The sequence below is a fragment of the Gopherus evgoodei genome, chromosome 22 (assembly GCF_007399415.2).
Source record: "Gopherus evgoodei ecotype Sinaloan lineage chromosome 22, rGopEvg1_v1.p, whole genome shotgun sequence".
In the NCBI taxonomy this organism is placed as follows: Eukaryota; Metazoa; Chordata; order Testudines; family Testudinidae; genus Gopherus; species Gopherus evgoodei.
In genome coordinates this window covers 7058592-7077635 of record NC_044343.1, presented here as the reverse complement: position 1 = coordinate 7077635, position 19044 = coordinate 7058592, and the positions used below count along the sequence as shown (strand labels likewise).

The window sequence follows — 19044 nt, the reverse complement described above, 5'->3', positions numbered from 1 at the left end:
GTGGCATGGATGCAAAACACTACCATTCTGAGTGGCTAGCATTTTCCACTCATTTTGATTCTGCAAGGCTGAAGGGAAAGACATACTGAGCTCGTTGACTTTTCAGCAAGAATGGAGAAGAGCCAGGGAGCTACCAGATTTTGCCCTTTCAAAAAATTTTCCTGTCTGAAACAGAATGAATACAAACAAGCAAATGAAAAAGAAAGTTTTCTGAAAGAAATTTTGTTTTGGGTCGATCAAAATATTTCCTTTTGATTTTGACCTTTAAAAACATTTAAAATCATTTTTATTAAAAGAAGAAACCCAATGAATTTTGTTTTGAAAAGTTAGTTCAGAAAAATGAAAAATCAAAATGTTCCATTCTGAAAAAGTCAAAACCGGATGATGTTTCAACATTATCAAAGCACTTTGAGGGTTTTTTTTTTTAAATGAAACTTCATCAAAATTGATACCTTTTTCAAAACATGTAGATGAAAATGGTATTTTTTTGTTGAAGAACTATTTGTATGAAAATGTTTTGACCAGCTCAAGAGTTGAGGGTGCTTAGCAACTGGCAGGAGGCATTCAGCGCCTTCCAAGACCAGCCCCAGTCACTCAATACTACTTGCAACCTAACTTTTGGGATTGCCTCCAGGTCAGGCATAGCACAGTGAAAAGGCTCAACACTGAATGGATATGAAGCTTGAGTTCTCTGTCCATAGTAAGAAGCAGCTCAAAGTTGGACATTCTTGAGGCGGTACCATAAGAAGCCAAGAATCAGATGAGCATGGAGGCTTAATGGGAAGAAAATCAGTGCATTGGTGAAGAAAATGTGGGAAAGTTCAACTGCTTAGAATGGTGTGGGGCAAGGGACAGCAGCCTGCAAACTGACACATTATTTAGAAGGCAATGTTCATAAAAGAGGTCAGGTTTTGTACAGGCTTTTATGTATGTTTCATTGACCAAAGCCAAAGCATCTCTTCTTCTAATTAAATGCATGTCATTCAGCCAGCACCACTGCTGTGACGGATGCTGGCAATTAAATCAACAGTGTCTCTCCTTTTTATATTCATCCTTTCGCTCTGCAACTCTTATCAGAGCCAAAGCAGTGAGTACTTAAGGTCATTTTTCCTTAGGAGACATTCAAAGCAGAACAAAGCCTGAGCTAATAGTTAAAAGATTTTTCAAATTTGATGGGGAAAATGATTGAAGTCCCTCCCATTCAGATCTGAAGTCTTCTAGAGTGGCCCTCAGTGGAGAATTCCAATCTTCCTTCAAGTGATTTTTCTTTCCTTTAATGAAGATCTTCATCTTGTGCCTTCCAACAAGATTTGCAACCTGCCTCAAATCTCCCCATTCCATTCTATGTAATGACCTTCAATTTAGATCCTCAGACTGTCCCCGTTACATGTCTTGAAGGAAGTTGTTCTCCTTCAATCCCATCATGGAAACGGGCTGAAATTAGCAGGACATTGTCTAATTTGGCTGTCTAATTTGTTTTGATTAAGCCAAATTGTGCTGCAACAGCAAATTTTTAGTGTATTAAGGACAAACCCTTTGAGGGATAAATTTCACTGCAGAAAAGATTGACTGCAGTGGAAGATTGATCTTGTAAGATCTTTGAGGGAAAAAATATATAATGGAAGCAGAAAGATGATGAAGCTTAATCATTTAAAGAGGTATATTAAATGCAGCATTTGCACAGTGGGAATTCAAAGCATGTTGATAATTCACTTTAAACAAGACCTGTGCCTGCTAATGGTGAGCTGGCTTGATCACACACTGAGTCGGCCTCTCTATCCATGTAAACGTTCTGTTGAAGGATGGTAACATAGCGACGTATCAAAATCAAGCAGGACTCCAGTTAATTAGGGCAATCAGGCCAACTGGGTTGGCTTTTCCCCATGCTTGTGGTACGTAGACAGAGATACAGACAAGTTAAATACAAAAGCTGCATAGAGCCACACTGATTTACAACAACAGAAAATTTGGGTCAGCAGAGGAATAAAAGGAAGAATGATTGAGAAAGAAGCACAGTGAGAGACAGATAAACAGGGAACCTTGGGCACATCACTTCCTGTCTCTGTGTCTCTGTTTCCCCACATCTAAAGTGGGGATAATGACACTGAACTAGTAATTGTTATTGTTATTACCATGAGAGGGCAAAGCATAATTAATATTAATAATAAATCTCATGTTTATTATTATTATTATTTATTATTATCTGTGTTGTTTGTTGTTAGCAGATTTTTGATCCATTTAAGGAGCTGCAGTAGGAGCCAGTGGTGGGCCATCTAAACAGAGATGCTCACAGGGATGGGGTGATTTCTGATTCATTTTATTCTCCCCCAACCTAATGAGTTTTTACATCTTGCCAGCTGATCTCATTTAACCAAACCCAAACTGGCACTAGAAGTTACCCAGAAAAATCTGTGTGGAATAAATGATCTGCAGAATATGAGGCATGTGCAGAAAGACAGTTGTTAGGGAGAACATGAGGAGAAGTAGAGGATCTGGTGGTGGCTTCAAGCCACTCTTCGTCATGGTTTGACAGCTGATATTGCAGGCCACTGCTGGATGTTCTGGTAGCTAGACCTGGTGTGACTCCAGTTGACTTCAGAAGAGTCTCACCGTCCTAAAACCAGCTTGGATTCAACCTGCTGCCCAAGATTAGCAAAGCAAAGGATGTTCCACTGCTCATCACTGTCTGCCTCCTCTGCTCTTCCCTTTCCATGTCTTTCTGGATCCATGCTGAGCTAAAATGATTCCCAATAAACTTTGGCCAGAGGTAGAGTGGACAGGGAGGATGGAAGGGGAAGTTGAGAGTATGGGGTAGTCTGGGTTTGGCAGAACTATGTTAGTCAGATTTTGGTTTGGCTGTCCCAGGAGTGGCTCCATTACTGCCACTCCCTGATGTGCCCATCTTCCTCATCCTCCTGGTTGCCCTCATCCCTCTCCTCCTCTAGACATCCCTCTATGTCCAAGTCAGGGTTTTCTGCTGCCACAGTCACCCTCTGCATGCAGAGAGGGCAGGTCTTATTCCTTGTTTGGGTTAAGAGCCATAGGTCTATGCATTTGCCATGATAGGCATGGGAGCAAGACAGGATTTTCAGCATGTCTCCCTTTTCATACATCTCCAGGCAGATGGCACATTCTGTGTACTTGGCGCCTCTGTTAAACATGCTGGTGGAGGGTTCTTTCCCCTGCTCCTCTCTTAGCGGGTTTCTCCTCTTCCTCCAGATGTGGTACCTCATTGTGTATTTCACAATGAACAGGATGCCTGTCACTATGGCAACCAGGATGTTAATTACCCTATAGACTGGAAGAATCGAGACATAAGAGCAGTGTCCCAGCAGCTGTAACCGGCACCTGCAAGCATGCTGGCAGGAGTTCCCAGCATCCTCCTCCCAGGTGAAGCGATAGTACTCAGGGACCAGGATGACATGAGCTCCTTCATCAGAATGGCAAACCTTTTTCAAGAGCTTGGAGGTTGCTTCCCCAGTGAAGACAGAAGATATCGCGATCCACTGCTGAATCTCTTCCATGCCAGTCGCCATATCCACAAGGGCTCGTGAGTTCACGTTGTGCACAATGGCGTCTCGGTATCCGTCTTGCTGAGTGTGTCGGACCTTGGCACCGAAAGTGCAGTCGTAGCTACGGATGAGCACGATGAAGGCTGTGGAGGAGTTGCGCGGTGCCGGTGGGCTTTCGATAGGGTGACAGGCGTTTGCAGGCATGGCCTCGATCAGATAACCTGTCAGTCCCTTGCCGGGGAGTGGAGGCCCAAAGAGTGCAGGGGGAGCACTAAAATTTTGGCTGGTGGAGTTACGGTTGTAAATTGCCCAGATAAAGGCTTTGTCATTGGGCACCAGGAAGAACAGGAATACAGTGACCATGCGGAAAGGAGACTGGAGCAGTGGCCGCATGCTGGCAGCTAGTGGAGAACTCTCTGCACTGGTCCTGGCCCGGGTCTTGTCTAAGAGAAAGCTCTGGCTTTGGAGGCCTTTATGGGGAACAGTGGGCTGAAGGTGACTACTGGATCTTCCATGTGTCAGAACAGACTGGAACCTTCCTGCTGGGCAGTGATAGCAGCAGGACTTGACGAGATATAGTGGGTGTTGGATTATACCCAAGTCTTCAAGCTTCTGGTTGCAACTTCCTTTACTTGTCAAGCTGGTCTGTTTGCTCCCAACTGATCCTTAGCTTCTGCTTCCAGCTGCCAAGCAACCTTCCAGAACCTTTTCCCCAGGTCCTTATGACCTCACTGCCCAGCTGTCCTGCAGCCTCCGCCATTTATTTCTCCTTTCTCTCTTCTCCTTGGTTGACTGGAGTCTCCTCCACTGTTGCCCTCTGCACCTGCTATCCCCTCTTGCCTCCCTCATCTTTCTGTTCTCTGCCTCCCTCTGTTCTCTTCCCCTCCTGAGCTTCCCTCTCTCCCCCACTAACTTCCTCTTTCCTGTTCTTGGTTCCACCCCACCTTGGTTTCCATGTCTCTCTCTGTGGCGCACCCCTTGGCCCTCTCTCCTGCACCGTCTCTTACTTAGGGGCTGCCCCTGACCTGGCTTTTCCTTTGGTCTCACTTTGCCCTGTCACCTCTCTGGCTCTTTCCTTAGTCCTCTGCTCCCTATCTGCCCCTGGTTCCCCCCTCTGTCTCCCTCCGCCTCCTCCCCCAGCCCCGCTCCAACACCCTTGTCTAGTTTCCAGGATCTTCCTGAGGAGAGGCTGATAAATTATCAAACCTGCCACTGAAACGCTGCCAGAAATGGCTTGGATGAATGGTAGCTTTTCTTTCCGTTGTGCACAGCTTTTCTTCCCGGCTGGCCTCATCCTCCACACCATAACAGGGCATGGGTGATACTGTAGCACGACATGTGCCTGTCGTGGCTTAGTGCTGTAGAAAAGACTTCTCGCCCGGCCTGGGTTACATCACCGCTTCACTGTCTCATCCAGTCTCTCTCTCTCTCTTTCTCACATCCACTTCGCCCCTTGCAACATATTTTTTTCCTCCCATCCTGTTTGCAAGTCTCTAATTACAAGTTTACATTGCTTGACAGGGCTAGTGGGAATCCCCTACAGAAGGAATAGGGGGAATCAGTTCGGTCATCCCCATCCACTCAGGAATGCAGATCCCACCTCATTTTGTGTTGCAGAAAGCCAGAGGTAATTCCCTGCTCCATTTAAGCAGGACCTGTGGGCTTGGAAGGGCTGCGTTTCTTATGATTGTTTCCATCTATGCCACTTACCCAGTTCCAAGGCAAATCATAGGGGATGACTTGTGACTATTGGTTATTTTTATCATAGTAGCACCTACAGGGCTCCAACCAAGATCAGGGCCCATTGTGTTAGGTGCTTTTGGCCCCAGACTGCTACTATCCCTGAAATGGATCTTTAATGGCTCCCAGTGGGGCAGATTACTGTCATACCAGTGAAAGAGGTCCACAGTAATTATCTTGCATACACTGCGGTTGATTCGAGAAGGAATTACACAAGCGGTAAAGGGTTACATTAAGCACATAACTCCTATGTTAGACGTTTAAGAACTATACATTAAGAGCGATACATTCCTCTTAGCGAGCCTCTCTTCACAAACATACACAAACAGGCCCTGTGCTAGCCTCACACAGTTCCTGCTTGGCAAACAGAGAAGGTTGTTACCGATTTGATGGATGGCTTTTTCTCTCCAGGTCTGCTCTCCCCAGCTCTCTGGTCTGTCTCGGATTCCCTCGAGGCAAAGCCTTCCTTGACTGCCTGGAAAATCCTCTGCTTACAATCCTACGTGAGCCCACGGAGCAGAGTTTTGGCTACTCTGTCCAGCAGCTTCTTCTACCGTCAATTAAGGAATCCTCTCTCCCTTTTCTCCTCATTTCTCCCTCTGACAGTAATTTACTTTGCTTGATTCTTATACTCTTTTTCCTCAAAGAAGTCACATGTCTCAAAAGCATGTCCAGTGGGCAAGTGGTTATTAATTTTGGCTGATTAGTATTTTAGAAGGGGCTGGAGGGGTACCGAACAAAGACCACTCCTCGTTTACTCACTCATCAATCATTCACTCTGGGGGTACGTCTACACTACAGGATAAATTCGAATTAGCTTAAACCGATTTTATAAAACAGATATTATAAAGTCGATTGTGCGCATTAATTCGGTGGTGTGCGACCATGGTCCGATGCTAGCGTCGATTTCTGGAGTGGTGCACTCTGGGTAGCTACTGTAAAAGAATGAGGCCAATAATGTCAATTTGCATCCACACTAACCCTAAATCGATATAGTAATATCGATTTTAGCTTTACTCTCGTTTTGTAGGAGTACAGAAATCGATTTAAAGAGCCCTTTAAATCGATATAAAGAGCAGTGTAGTGTGGACGGGTGCAGTGTTAAATCGATTTAACGCTGTTAAAATCAGTCTAACAGCATAGTGTGGACCAGGCCTGGCTCTCTGCATGATGTCCTTGCTGTAGAGTCACTATAACCCGATCAGCTGGTGCTCCAGGCTGGAACTTTATGCATGTGATATTTACTTTTGCACGGGCCCGTATTTGCCCACCAATAGGTTCAATATCATCGCACATGCAGGCTTTGCCTGTCCTTTATCAAATCTACTTCTGCTTAAAGGGACCCTGCTCCCAGGATCCTCTGCAGTTCTTCAGCCGTATGTAAGACATGTCAAGTCATGTTCACACCATTCGTTCAGTACAGCACCATCCCAACAGGTGCTGTACATACAAGAGAAACAGTCTCTACCCTGACAAGTTTGCAATCTAAATAGGCAGGAGTAGGAGGGGAAACAGAGGCATATGACTTGCTTGGGATTGTGCAGCAGGATAAGGGAGGAGCAGGAGCCAGGAACAGGGCCGCCCAGAGGATTCAGGGGACCTGGGGCTTTCGGCAGTAATTCGGTGGCGAGGGGTCCTTCCACTCTGGGACCCGCTGTCAAAGTGCCCCTAAGACCTGCGGCAGGCGCCCCCCGCTGCTGAATCACCACCGAAGACCCAGCACTTTGGCGGCGGGTCCTGCTTCGGCGGTAATTCGGTGGTGGGGGATTCCAGGGACCCCGAAAAACTCTTGTGGGGGCCTGGTGCAAATTGCCCCACTTCCCCCTCCTTCTGGGCAGCCTTGGCCAGGAATAGAAAGCTACCTCATGGGGTGATGTGAGGACAAATGCATAAAGAAAGATTTGAGAGGTGCTCAGGGCTAGCACGGGAGAGGGGATGGGAGAAGGTGGTTTAGTAACTAATCTTCATCTTTTATGGTGAGTGTAAAATCAGTCCTTGTGGTTAACTGATTGAGAATAAGTAGTTCAAAGCGACTTAGATTCGCTTTTGGCTCAGCTCAGCATTGCAAATAGAACTGGAATACTTGGATGCTGGTTTTCAGAATATATATGTGGCTCCAAAGTACTGAATGGCAGGCAGTTCCAGCGCAAAGGTAAGACACAGAGGAAGGTCCTATCCAGAGAGGGTGGAGAAAAATGGTCAATAGGATTTATAGCTGCAATTGTATAGCCAAATCCTGCTCCAAGTTACACTGGCATAAACCCAAAATAACTTTGGCTGTCCATAAATGACAAAGTGCATCAGGGTCCTTAATTTTCCATGGTTTTTTTAGTGTTACAAAGAGTTTCCTGGGATGAGTGGGTCTTGAAAATCACCCAAACATGTGTTACTTAATTTATGGACAGCCCCTGGACTTCAGTGGAGTGACTCTGGATTTACACCCATATAAATGAAAGCAGTACTTGGCCCATAGAGTGGACTTTGTATCACGCAGCAGGATTAACACTGCTGCCAGTTATGAGCAAATGCCCTGGAGCACATCAGAGCGTGACACCTAGGACCACACATGAGCTATGAGAAGCGGATTTTGTGAGCCAAACAATTTTTTTTTCAAAGCACTGATTCCATTTCCCGGTGTTCTTAAGCAGCTTCAATCCATCTTAGTGCATTACAGAAACTGTGTTGATTGTTCTACTGTAGTGAATAATAACAACTTGTACTTTACAGATTACCCCAGAGAACTATATCCCTGGCTTGGCTGTACCACACATTCATGAGTGCAAAGACACCTTGGTGTAAGTTGATTTGTCACAGTGCATAAAAACTTCCCTGAGAGCAGAGAGAAAGAAGTGGTGCAGAGTGTAAAGAGGCGGAGGAGTGGGTCAGAAAGAGGGGATTTGGAGGCAGAGAAAGAGAGGAAAGGTGGATTGACTCAGAGTAAAAATTTCAACAGTGGAAGAACGGGCTCTGGAAATTCAGGAACAGAGTTGGGGGAAAAAGAAAAAGAACTGGGGTCTTGATGGGGGGTGTGGTAGGGCAGGGGTAAAACCCCTTGAATGCCCTGCTAAAATGCTGGCTGAGCACTGCTGTCGTGCAGAGAGGCCAAGGGCAGAGGCTCAAAGCAGCCAGCAGAGAGCCCAGCTGCAGGCCCTAATGAGGGCTGGCTCAGTGCTATAGACTGAGCTGAGCAGTGACAGCTGGGCTGAAGGCTGGGAGGGTTATAAAAGCCCTGAACAAAACTCAGTTAGGTGGCTAGCCAGGGAGAAGATGGGAGGCTACAGTGCTGTCCCCTCACCAGGAAGGGAGCCTCAAGGGCCAAGAGATCCTGGAATGGGTTAGGAAGGGGATAGCTATTGGGCAATTAAGGGAACTACATGGTGGCCCTGCACAATAAAACACTGGAAGGAGGAGTGAGAACTCTTATTTTAGCAGCCTGGGCACAGGGCGAGAAGGAGGAAACCTGTGTGGACCCTGTGACGAGGGAAAGAGATGGAATGGGAGATAAGCCATAGGGAGAACAGGGAAAACACAAGATGTATGTTTTTATACATACAAAGTGTCCGGGTGAAACCAGGGGTTTTGTTAGTGAAATGATCTGTCTAAGTCAGGGCTGCCCAGAGGATTCAGGGGATCTAGGGTCTTTGGCAGTGGGGGGCCCCCCCTGCTGAATTGCTGCCAAAGACCTGGCACTTTGAGGGTGGAAGGACTCCCCTGCCGCAGGTCTTTGGGGCACTTTGGCTGTGGGTCCTGGAGTGAAAGGACACCCCCCCCACCCGCTGAAGACCCAGAGTGGAAGAAGCTCTGGGGGCCTGGGCCACGCGAGAGTTTTCTGGGGGTCCCAGAGTGAGTGAAGGACCCTGCTCCAGGGTCCCTGAAAAACTCTCTTGGGGGTCCCTGTGGGACTTGGGGCATATTGCCCCACTTGTCCCCGCCTCTGGGCAGCCCTGGTCTAAGTCTCCTCTTGCCCCTGCACTCCCAATAAAGAAACCCTGCTCAGTACAATGAAATCAGAGTTGTCAGTGCTAGCAATGCCTGCCCCAAACCCAGTCATGACAAAGGGAGCTGGTGACTCCATCCAGAAGCTAAAGCTGGATTGGTTTGCATTGACCCCAGGTTGAACCTCTTTTGTTCCTACAAAGTATGCAGGGCTGAGGGTTGCCTTCCCAATCTGCCGATGCAGGTGTAAGCTTGTCTGAAGGAAGGTCACATTGGACTTAATTGTGACTCAGATTGGTGATGCTTGGAGAATCCATATGTCATGAGGAAGAGAGAGACTCTCTAGAGAGGCCACTGAGAATGAAATGGAGAGCAGGAGCGAGCATCATTTCCCAAGTAGTTAAATTCTGCTCCTGTTTCCAAGGTCTATCCTTTTAATTTCACCTCTCCCCATATAACCGATAGAGCTGGTTGGAAAATGCCATTTTGACAAAACTGTCTGGGTTGTGGGAGTTTTTTTTGGAGAAATTGTGTTGATTTTGACAAAATTTCATTTAGAAAAAAAATGGAAAAAAACTTCAAAAATGTCAAACTGTCTTGGTTTTGAAAACTTCAAAAACAAAAAATTTGATTTTTTTTGCTTTGAATTTTTTTTCTATATTTAATTTATAAATAAATAAAGGTTTGAAATCAAAATGAAATGTTTCAAATTTAGGCAAATTAACTGTTTCAATTGACCCTAACCTAAATTATTTTTGGAATTTTGTTTTGCCAAAAAAGTCAAAAATTTTTGGCTTTCCATCTTGATTCAGGACCCAAAAAAAGGATGAAATCTCAAAAAGTTTCCTGGGATGGAAATTCTATCTTCTGACCATGTCTAATAATCAGTGAGCAGGAAGGGGAAATTCTATCTTCTGACCATGTCTAATAATCAGTGAGCAGGAAGGGTGAAGAAAGGATCCAACCAGAAGGATCCAATCACCAGTGGAGATGGATTGCATCCTGTTTGCAATTGCTTCTAGGGAAGAAATCACATGGTCCTACTCTCACTGAAGTCATCGGACTCAGGATTGGGCTCTAGGAGCTAAAACTCACCCTGCACAATGAGGGATGGGAATGTAGGCAGGGCCGCCCGGCGGGGGGGAGGGGAGAGGGCAAGTGGGACAATTTGCCCCAGGCCTGGGCCCTACAAGGCCCCCCACAAGAATATAGTATTCTATAGTATTGCAACTTTTTTTTATGGAAGGGGCCCCTGCAATTGCTTTGCCCCAGGCCCCCTGAATCCTTTGGACGGCCATGAATGTAGGTAAAATCCCCATACAGCCTTTGTGAAAAATAGGGGTTGCTGGTTCTGCGGGCTAAGCTGATTCTCTCCTTCCCCATCCCTCCTCCTCCAGATGGTTATTAGGGATGCAAAGCAAAATTCTCGGCTGGTATTATTCCACTGAAGTCACTAGAGTTCTGCCAGTGGGGCATTTGGCACATCTCCTTTAACTATAGTAGATATTATATGTCAGTCTTCAAGGCTGAAATTCAGTCCTGTGCATCAGCCATCACAAGACCTGTCCATCACTTATGTCTCACTTAAACCCTCAGAGTAGTTCCTTTCTTAGTGCTGGCCCTTTGCACAGGGATGAGTTTCATCCTTACTGAAAGGTGGCTCTTAGGTGGCTGATTACCCTGTGTGTAGCCTGAATTGCTCCGAGTGATCTATAGTGCTGACACTTTGCTGGTTGTCTAAGTGTGATAGTTCTCGGTACCGGGTCAGGTCATCAGCATTTTCCTCCATGGGGCTTGTAAAACACCTAGCAATATAATAAACTACACACGCGCACACCCCCACACCCGTGCCCCCTCCCCCCATGCACACGCACAAGCCCTGCACGAGAAATGCGTGAGAAAAACGACAAAAATGAGCTCTCACCAATAAGATCTAGAAATCGTTCTTTGGTTCTGTGCTTTATAGGAACAGGGGAATATGCTAAAGGGGGCACAAGGGTTCTTTGACAGGCAGTTGAAAATATTGTAGAGCCTTCTGATTGAATCCCATCTATAGCTCACTTAGCAAGATTCTGTCTCTCTCTGGCTGGATCTTTTGGAACCGGTCCCCTTCCAATCTCTTTCTGCTTGGGAATATTTCCAACAGGATTCCCTTTTAGCCTTGGAGCTGCATCTGGGAGGGAAACGGCTTTCCTATCCCACAAAAAAGTTTTTGAGATTTTCAACAATGTTTCTGTCTCAAAACAGGACAAAAAGTCGAAATATTGAAGTTTTTCTCAAACCAAAAATCTGAAAAAGAAACAGTTTGGATCTGTCGCAACATTTTGTTTCAATGTTGATCAATTAAAAAACTTTTTTCTTTTACCATAGTTGGCTTCTCTTTCAAAACAAAGCACCATTTTGAACCAGAAAACTGGAAATTTTTATTTCAGAAGTTAAAAAAAAAATCCTCAGAATTTTTTCCAGTAGAAAAATTTGTTAAAACCACCCATTTCTCATGAAAAGTTTCAGGTTCAACCAAATGACATTTTCCAAAAATAAAACAAAAACACCCCATTTTGATGAAAAACTCAGGGCCAGCTTTCTGATGGGATCATTCCAGTCTTACCATTGATTACAGTATCCCTCGCTACTGTGTAGGGTGACCAGACAGTAAGTGTGAAATATTGGGACAGGAGTGGAGGGTAATAAGAACCTATATAAGACAAAGCCCCAAATATCGGGACCATCCCTATAACATCAGGACATCTGGTCACTCTACTACTGTACCTGGTTGGATCCAGAACACCGCTGTGATTCTGCTTCTACGCTGGGCCCTTGTCTCAAATATTTTCAGGTTGTTGTGGCCTTTTTAGTATGGAAGGTGTTAGAAGTCAGTTAAATGGAGAGCTAAAAATGGTCTCTTGCTTGCCTCTCCTTTTGGATCTCAGTTCAAGTGGTGAAATGGGGACTCCTTCCCGATAATTGCTCTGCTCCCTCTTAAAACTGCTGACTCCCATGTGTGGCTTGCTGACATTTAAATTAACAGCAATTATACCAAGACAGCAGATTGCATGGACTTCAAGGAAAAGAGGAGAGAGCACTTCCAGAAGCTGCTGTAATGTAGCTGCCTGCCTCTCTGTATTCTCCACATGAGCCTTGCCCCTCCTTTTCCAGCCCCTCCACTAACCATACTCTCCCCAACTTTGCTCCTAACCTATGATTAAACTGGAACATGAATAGAAGTTGGTTTCAGTGTCACACTGGCCAGATCCTGAGCCAGGGTAAATCTGCGCAGCTCTATTGAAGTCAATGGAGTTTCACCGATTTACTCAAGCTGAGGGTCTAGCTTCTCCATATTTTTCTCTGGTGCATTTCCTTGTGCAGAAGCTCTACTGTTTATCCTACGCACAGGTTGTAACTTGGATAAAGCAATCTCTAGAGAAGTTATTAATAATCAACCTGTGGCAAATAGGAGCACGTCTCATCCCAGCAATAAGCTAACCTGGCTCTGCAGACAGTTATTAATGTTTGATGTAGGGTGGAAGATCAGACACCTACAGTGCAGGAGGTCAAGGCATCAGTGGCAGATGCTTTAGATTTATAGCTTGATAGTCTTTGATAATGGTAAGCAGAGTGGAGAACCCCTCTCTTCCTTTTGTATCCAGATGCTGCCTCTCTTGAAGCATTTTGGGTCAGTTCAATACCCTGAAATAAAACATTTCCATTTCAGGAATGTCAGAATATTTCCTTTCAAATGAAAATGTTGAAATGAAACCGTTCAGCATTTTCCTAATTGAAATTTTTCAGAACTTCTATTCCATGATAATATTCAGCATTTTAACATTTCATCCTATTTGGGATGAAAACAAATGTGGGAATTTTCTGTGGGATGGAAATTCCAAATTTCGTTCAGCTCTAGTTATGACTTTTCCACTCGGCTACACACCTCACTGCATTTATCCATGGGTTGCTCAGCCCACTGCTGGACTACTGCAATGTGCCAGACCTTGCGATAGATACCCTGAAGTTTCAAATGATGTAGAAAACAGCAGGATATTTTCTTAGTGGGGTTTCCTTTCCATAGCACGTTGCACCTGCGCTTTATAGGTCGCACTAGCTCCTGGGTTACTTTTGGGTGCGATTCAAGAGGTTGGCTCTCATCTATACAGGTGCTACAGGGTCTAGGCTCTGGCTAGCTTTGAACCCCTGCCAAAATCTTGCAAACTGTCTAGTGATTTGGGGTGCCAAACTTGAGACATGGGACAGGGGCTTAATTTTCAGACAGTGTTTTCTGAAAATCAAGCCCTTTTAGTTGTTTCAAAATAGACACCCAGAATCAGAGATACCCAAAGTCACTAGCCTCTTTGGAAAATGTTGGCCATAGACCTTCCTTTATCTGTGTGACCCTGATGGTTGAGATCTGCCAACAGCGCAATGACCTGAATGCTGACAATTGGTAGCAGGATATTCACACCCAGTGAAGAGCCCTTGGCTCTGGTACTGGTGTAACGATGCCTGTGGATCGCTCAGTCCTGGTATGTCAGGCCAGACCTTTATGACCAGCCGCGGTCATAAAGAGGTTCTATGCTTTGTTTTTTAGTGTGAGATTGGGGGCTGATGATGATCAGGAGAGTGTCTCTATATGACCAGCTGGTCATAGGGTGTTAATTGACTGTGGGCTAAATCCTTTGCTGGTCTGCGGCTCTGGCTCAGTGTTTTCAGCCTGAACTGGAGATGCACTCAGAGGCTCTCCAAAATGAACAAATCGCTCTTCCTGTAACCAATAGAGAGAGAGGAGATGAATATCTGATTTTGGGGCATGTTAGTACATAAATCCTGCCCTTCTTACAGTGCTTAGAAATGCTTGGAAAATGACCCAGAAAACCCTGGAGAGCAGGACCTTACATGTACCTGTCATGTCTGCCTCTGCTGAATGCATGGAGCAATCAGCCAGCCTTCAAAATGCAGCCGATTATGGAGCCCTTGAAAATGTTTCGTATCTTTTCTCTCTGCCCACCTGCATGGAGTGAATCCTACTTGAATGATTTGGACATTCAGTCATCACCACCCCCTGGCTTAAGGGACCGTTTTAAAGTATCCTCAAAGTACCCCTGAACAGTTCAGTGCACCTGTCACTACAGACTAACCTGTGCCCTGCAAGGAATTGTTACCAGGCTCTTGAGTTGCTGCCAAAGGGTAGCTCAGGTTCAGGGGACAGAATGCTGGCCAGGAAACTAGGAGAGCTACACTCTAGTCCCAGTTCTCCCTCTGATCTGGGTCAGTCACTTCAGTCAACAGTCAGGTTCTGTTTCCTTGTTGTTCTCGTTAGGTTGGAGCCTGTCATGACAGGCGATGACTTGCTATGTCTACATAGCATCCTGCGAAATGGGACTCCAGTCTCAGTTAGGGCCTCTATGCACTGTCACAATGCAATTCCTTAAACTAAGATTCACTGCATGTATTTGTGTTTGTATATTCCATCTAGACAAAAGCAATAGGAAATGTGAGTGGATGGGGCCAGAAATTCCCAGGAACTCAATGGTATCAAATGCATTTAATTTCCACCAGCCTAAGGAGAGTTATATTTGCAGCAAACATTTTATGACTTTTATTGTGGGGAGCGAGAGAAAGGAGCCAAAACTGAACTGAACTAAATGCTTCCCAGTAGACAGGCTGGAGCTAGTGATGGGCAAAAGCTGGGAGTTGTGTGGCTTGGACTGATATTGGGTTGGTTTGAGTCTATTACTCAATGAGGGTCATTCTCCAGCTCATCATACCCTTCCTCAGTGTCCACACTTTGGTCGTCTTCTTCCTCTCCCTCAATATACTCATTGTCATGACCATCTTCATCTTCCCCATCCTCCGCGTGGTCCTCCTCTCCCCCATCTTGCTCCTGTGGGTTCCTCCCTCCGTGCAGACTGATATCCTGAGCTTCAGCTGTCACCTGCTGTTTGCAAAAGGGGCAGGTTTTATTCCTGGGCTGGGTGTGAAGCCAGGTGTCGATACACGCGCAGTGATAGGCGTGAGAACAAGGGAGGATCTTCAGCTGGTCTCCTTCTTCATACTCGGCCATGCAGATCACACACGTTTCGTATCGGTCTCCTCTTTTGAAGGTGCACAGGGTTATCTTCCGGCCTTTTGCGCACCATCGTGCGTAGACCACAAGCGGGATGGTGCAAATGATCACGTTGATCATGAACCCAAACTCCTGGAGGACATAAGGAATGACGTGGTATGCGGAATATTTCAGCATGCGAGGCCAGTGCCGCTTAAGAGTAGCCCACATGGAAGGCGTAGCAGCATCCTGGCAAGGGTTATGAGGATGTTTGGGTGCCACCAGGGTGACATAAGCCCCTTTTTCGTAATGTGAAGCCCTTTTCAGATGCCTGTAGGCCGATTCCCCTGTAAAGACAGACTGGATCGCAATCTGCTGCCTGATTTCTTTGTCGTCGGTTACCATGTTCACCAGATGCTCTGCATTCACGTTGTGCACGATGGCGGCTTGGTACCCGGCTTGCTGTGCATGAAGGACCTTAACGCCAAAGGGGCAGTCAGACCGACGGATGAGTGCGATGAAAGCCTCAGAGGAGTTGGAGGATGCCGGCGGGCCTTCTATAGGATCACAGGCGTTTGCAGGCATGGCCTCGATCAAGTATCCCATCAGCCCTTCACTCGGGAGGGGCGGTCCAAAGCATGCAGGCAGTGCATTGTAACCTACACAGGTGGAGCCGTGGTCATAAACCACATGTCCAAAGGCCTCCGCGACAGCAACACCCACAAGCAGGAGCATGGCGATCGCATGGAGAGGGAGAGGGAAAGGGAGCGGGGGCCTCATGCTGAATGCTGATGGGTATCTCTCTGTGCAAGTGCCGGGGCTGGGCAAAGAGGAAAGGCGTAATCGTGAAGGATCTTAGGAGGCAAACATACACTTATCAGCCTGTCTGAGTGGTATCAACATAACATCCCTGGAGTCTCTGCAGAAGACAACAGCAGCAGCAGCAGGATGGTAACTATATCTCTCCACTTCCCTGGAAGCTTCTGCAAAAGGCTTCCTTCAGTTCACCACGCTGGTCTGCTGGTTCCCTGGGCTCCACCCTCTCTCTCTCTCGCTCCTTGTCTCCAGCTGCTAGGCAGCCTTTCCTACCCACCTCGCCAGGGCTTTGTGACATCACCCAATGACTGCTGCACTTCCCCAGGACTAGGTCCCTGTAGCATCACTGCCAACATGCCTGGCACCCTTCTCTCCTCCTCTCTTCCCTAGTTCTCTCCTATCTGCCACTCTTCCATCTTTCTTGGACCCAGTTCTGTCCCAGTCCAATCTCTGGTAAGTTATCAGTATCTCCTGCTGCACTCAAGGGGAGTTGCTCTCATCCTTCCGAGGGATAAATGCCCCTTCTCTTGGCCGTCCTCCCACTGAAAACTGAAATTCATCACCTTGGGTATGAACATGATGCCTGGAGAACACTGCACAGTAGGAATGATCTGTTAGGATCATCCTCTCCCATGTGGGAGGGGAGATATCAGCCCAGGTTGGTTGACTGAACTTGCTTTCTGCTTTAAAAACAAAAAGTCCCACCTTTTTCTTTCTACGAGTCTGATCATCTAGTGGATGTCAAAGCACCTGGAGCTACGAGGCCAGAGCTTTTTGTCAGTAGAAAATGGAAATAAATAATCTAAAGTAAATCATCATTCAAAATAAAATCAGCAGAACTTGAAATTATATCTGTCTGTCCATCCACGCAGAGTGAAACCAACGATACGCTATTGGCCCGATTGGCAAAAGCACATAGGTTCCATTTAAGGCACGAAAACAAGTGGTCAGATTTTCCAAGTGTACAGAACACTGGGTTCGTGCTGGGTGTTGACTGAGCTCTTCTGAAATTCTGGCCTGAAGGATCACAATGGGAACTGCTGGCCACCAAAAGATCTGGCAGTGTTGCCAATTCTCATGATTTTATTGCAAGTCTTGCAATATTTGTTGTTTACCTCAAAGCTCCAACTGCTGGAGTCAAGGGATTGAAAGAGAATCTCAGCTTTCATTTAAATTTCTAGCCCTCATGGGGGCAAAGGAAGATTTAAAATGTGACTCCAGTGTCAGAAACTGGAAGATGAATAAGAAGATCCCAAAAGTTTATTATTCAGAAGTATCTTATGATCTGTAAGCCAATCTCATGATTTTGGGGAGTGTTCTGACACATGAATTTTGAAAGCCTAGGGCTGACAATGGCTCTTGCTTAGCTATGGGGATGGAGCACTTGAAATTCTGGCTTTGAGCTCTTTGGAATACCTGGCTACATGAGCCTGATATCCAGAGGTTCTCAGTCTCCCACTGAATTCAGCTGGCGCTGTGGATGCTCAGGGTCTTTGGCACTCGATCCCTAAAGAGCTGCACCATCAGTGGGCAACCCCTGCTGAACTATCCCCTTTAAAGTATGCCCAGTGGTCCAGTATGGTTTTGTTAGCCCTGTAGTTATTTAAAGACTCACCTGTACTAGGCAACTGATTGTTACTGGCCCCATGGGCTCTGCGTAAAACAGGTTTCATTGTATATATTTTCCTCCTGGAGAAAGCTACAGGAAATGTTAGTGAAATGTGTATGTGTGTGTGTGCACACCAGAGACTTCCAGCAGCTGTGATCTCAAACTCATTTTATTTTCCCTCATCTAAAACGTTTTACACTTGCAGAGGGACATTTCGATGCATGTCCGTGTCAAAGGTCTATCTGGCAACAGTCACTTGCTGTTTGCAAATTGGGCAGGTCTTACACTGGGACTGGATGAGAAGCCACGAGTCTATGCATGTGCCATGATAGACATGAGAACAAGGGAGGATCTTCAGCTGGTCTCCTTCTTCATACTCGGCCATGCAGATCACACATGTAACATACTTGTCTCCCGTTTTGAACGTGCTCACGGTTATCTTCTGGCTCTTCCTGCACCATCTCATGCAGCCCACAACCAGCAGGGTGCACACGATCATGCCGATTGCCATGCCAAACTCCTGGATGAAAAGAGAAATCATGCGTGTGGAGCAATATCCAAACTGGAGATCCCAGTAGTGCCTAGCAGTGTCCCCGATGGAGAGCTTTGCATTGTCCCAGCAGGGATTATGATAATGTTCAGGTACCACTAGAGTGACATGAATGCCTTTTTCCGAGCCCATAACCCTTCTCAGCTGCTTGGAGGCTGATTCCCCAGTAAAGACGGAAGGAATTCCAACCTTCTGCCTGATTTCTTCAACATTGGTCACCATTGTCACCAGTTTCTCTGAGTTCACATTGTGGACAATAGCAGCTTGATAGCCAGCTTGCTGAGCATGAAGGATCTTAACTCCCAACGGGCAGTCATACCTACTTATGAGCACGATGAAGGCTGCCGAGGAATTGCCGCCTGCTGGTGGACCCCCGATAGGATGACAGGCATTTGCAGGTGCTGCCTCAATCAGATAACCCCTCAGGCCCTCTCTCGGGACAGGAGGCCCCAGGCAGGCAGACAGCGCTCTAAAATCTATGCAGGTGGAGTTCTGCTTGTAGACCACGTAAACAAAGACTTCAGCCATAGGTGCCTCTAAGAGCAGGAATACAGTGATCAGGCAGAGAGGAGTCGGCAGCAGAGACCACATGCTGGCAGCTGCTGGTGGTCTCTCAGTGTGCCGACCTAGTTCCTATCTAATCGCAGCTGTTGGCTTCAGAGGACTCTATGGGGAACAGTAGGAAAACTCAGCTCTGATCATCTTCTTTGATGGCATCAGTGAGACATGTTCAAGCCTTCTAAGGCAATAACGACGACAGGATGAGGCGGGTTATTGTCTCCCAGTCCCTTCCCTTAGAGCTACTGTCAGCAGGTTTTTTTCACTGCATAGTCCAGCTGGATGG

At 46.3% G+C, this 19044-nt stretch overlaps 3 protein-coding genes across 3 annotated transcripts; all 3 read right to left on the bottom strand.

The window, feature by feature from the left end:
- Nucleotides 1-2876: 2876 nt before the first annotated feature.
- On the bottom strand, nucleotides 2877-3905 carry LOC115638806 (E3 ubiquitin-protein ligase RNF13-like). Its single transcript, XM_030540799.1, has one exon. It carries the CDS (start codon nucleotides 3903-3905, stop codon nucleotides 2877-2879), a length of 1029 nt encoding a protein of 342 aa, XP_030396659.1.
- Nucleotides 3906-13910: 10005 nt separating this feature from the next.
- Nucleotides 13911-16005, bottom strand: LOC115638824 (E3 ubiquitin-protein ligase RNF167-like). The gene is made up of 2 exons (XM_030540817.1): nucleotides 14948-16005; nucleotides 13911-13944 (listed from the first exon to the last, which is right to left on the bottom strand). The coding sequence occupies exons 1-2, from the start codon at nucleotides 16003-16005 to the stop codon at nucleotides 13911-13913; spliced, it is 1092 nt and encodes a 363-aa protein (XP_030396677.1).
- A 1883-nt stretch (nucleotides 16006-17888) lies between these two features.
- On the bottom strand, nucleotides 17889-18791 carry LOC115638840 (E3 ubiquitin-protein ligase ZNRF4-like). The gene has a single exon (XM_030540861.1). It carries the CDS (start codon nucleotides 18789-18791, stop codon nucleotides 17889-17891), a length of 903 nt encoding a protein of 300 aa, XP_030396721.1.
- Nucleotides 18792-19044: the final 253 nt, after the last annotated feature.

Bases quoted from the DNA above. Each gene is read 5' to 3' on its own strand.
- LOC115638806 (XM_030540799.1), bottom strand. From the start codon at position 3,905: ATGCGGCCACTGCTCCAGTCTCCTTTCCGCATGGTCACTGTATTCCTG.
- LOC115638824 (XM_030540817.1), bottom strand. From the start codon at position 16,005: ATGAGGCCCCCGCTCCCTTTCCCTCTCCCTCTCCATGCGATCGCCATG. The intron at 13,945-14,947 runs GTATGATGAGCT...TATTGGTTACAG, and splicing joins AGTGTGGACACTGAGGAAGG to GAAGAGCGATTTGTTCATTT.
- LOC115638840 (XM_030540861.1), bottom strand. From the start codon at position 18,791: ATGTGGTCTCTGCTGCCGACTCCTCTCTGCCTGATCACTGTATTCCTG.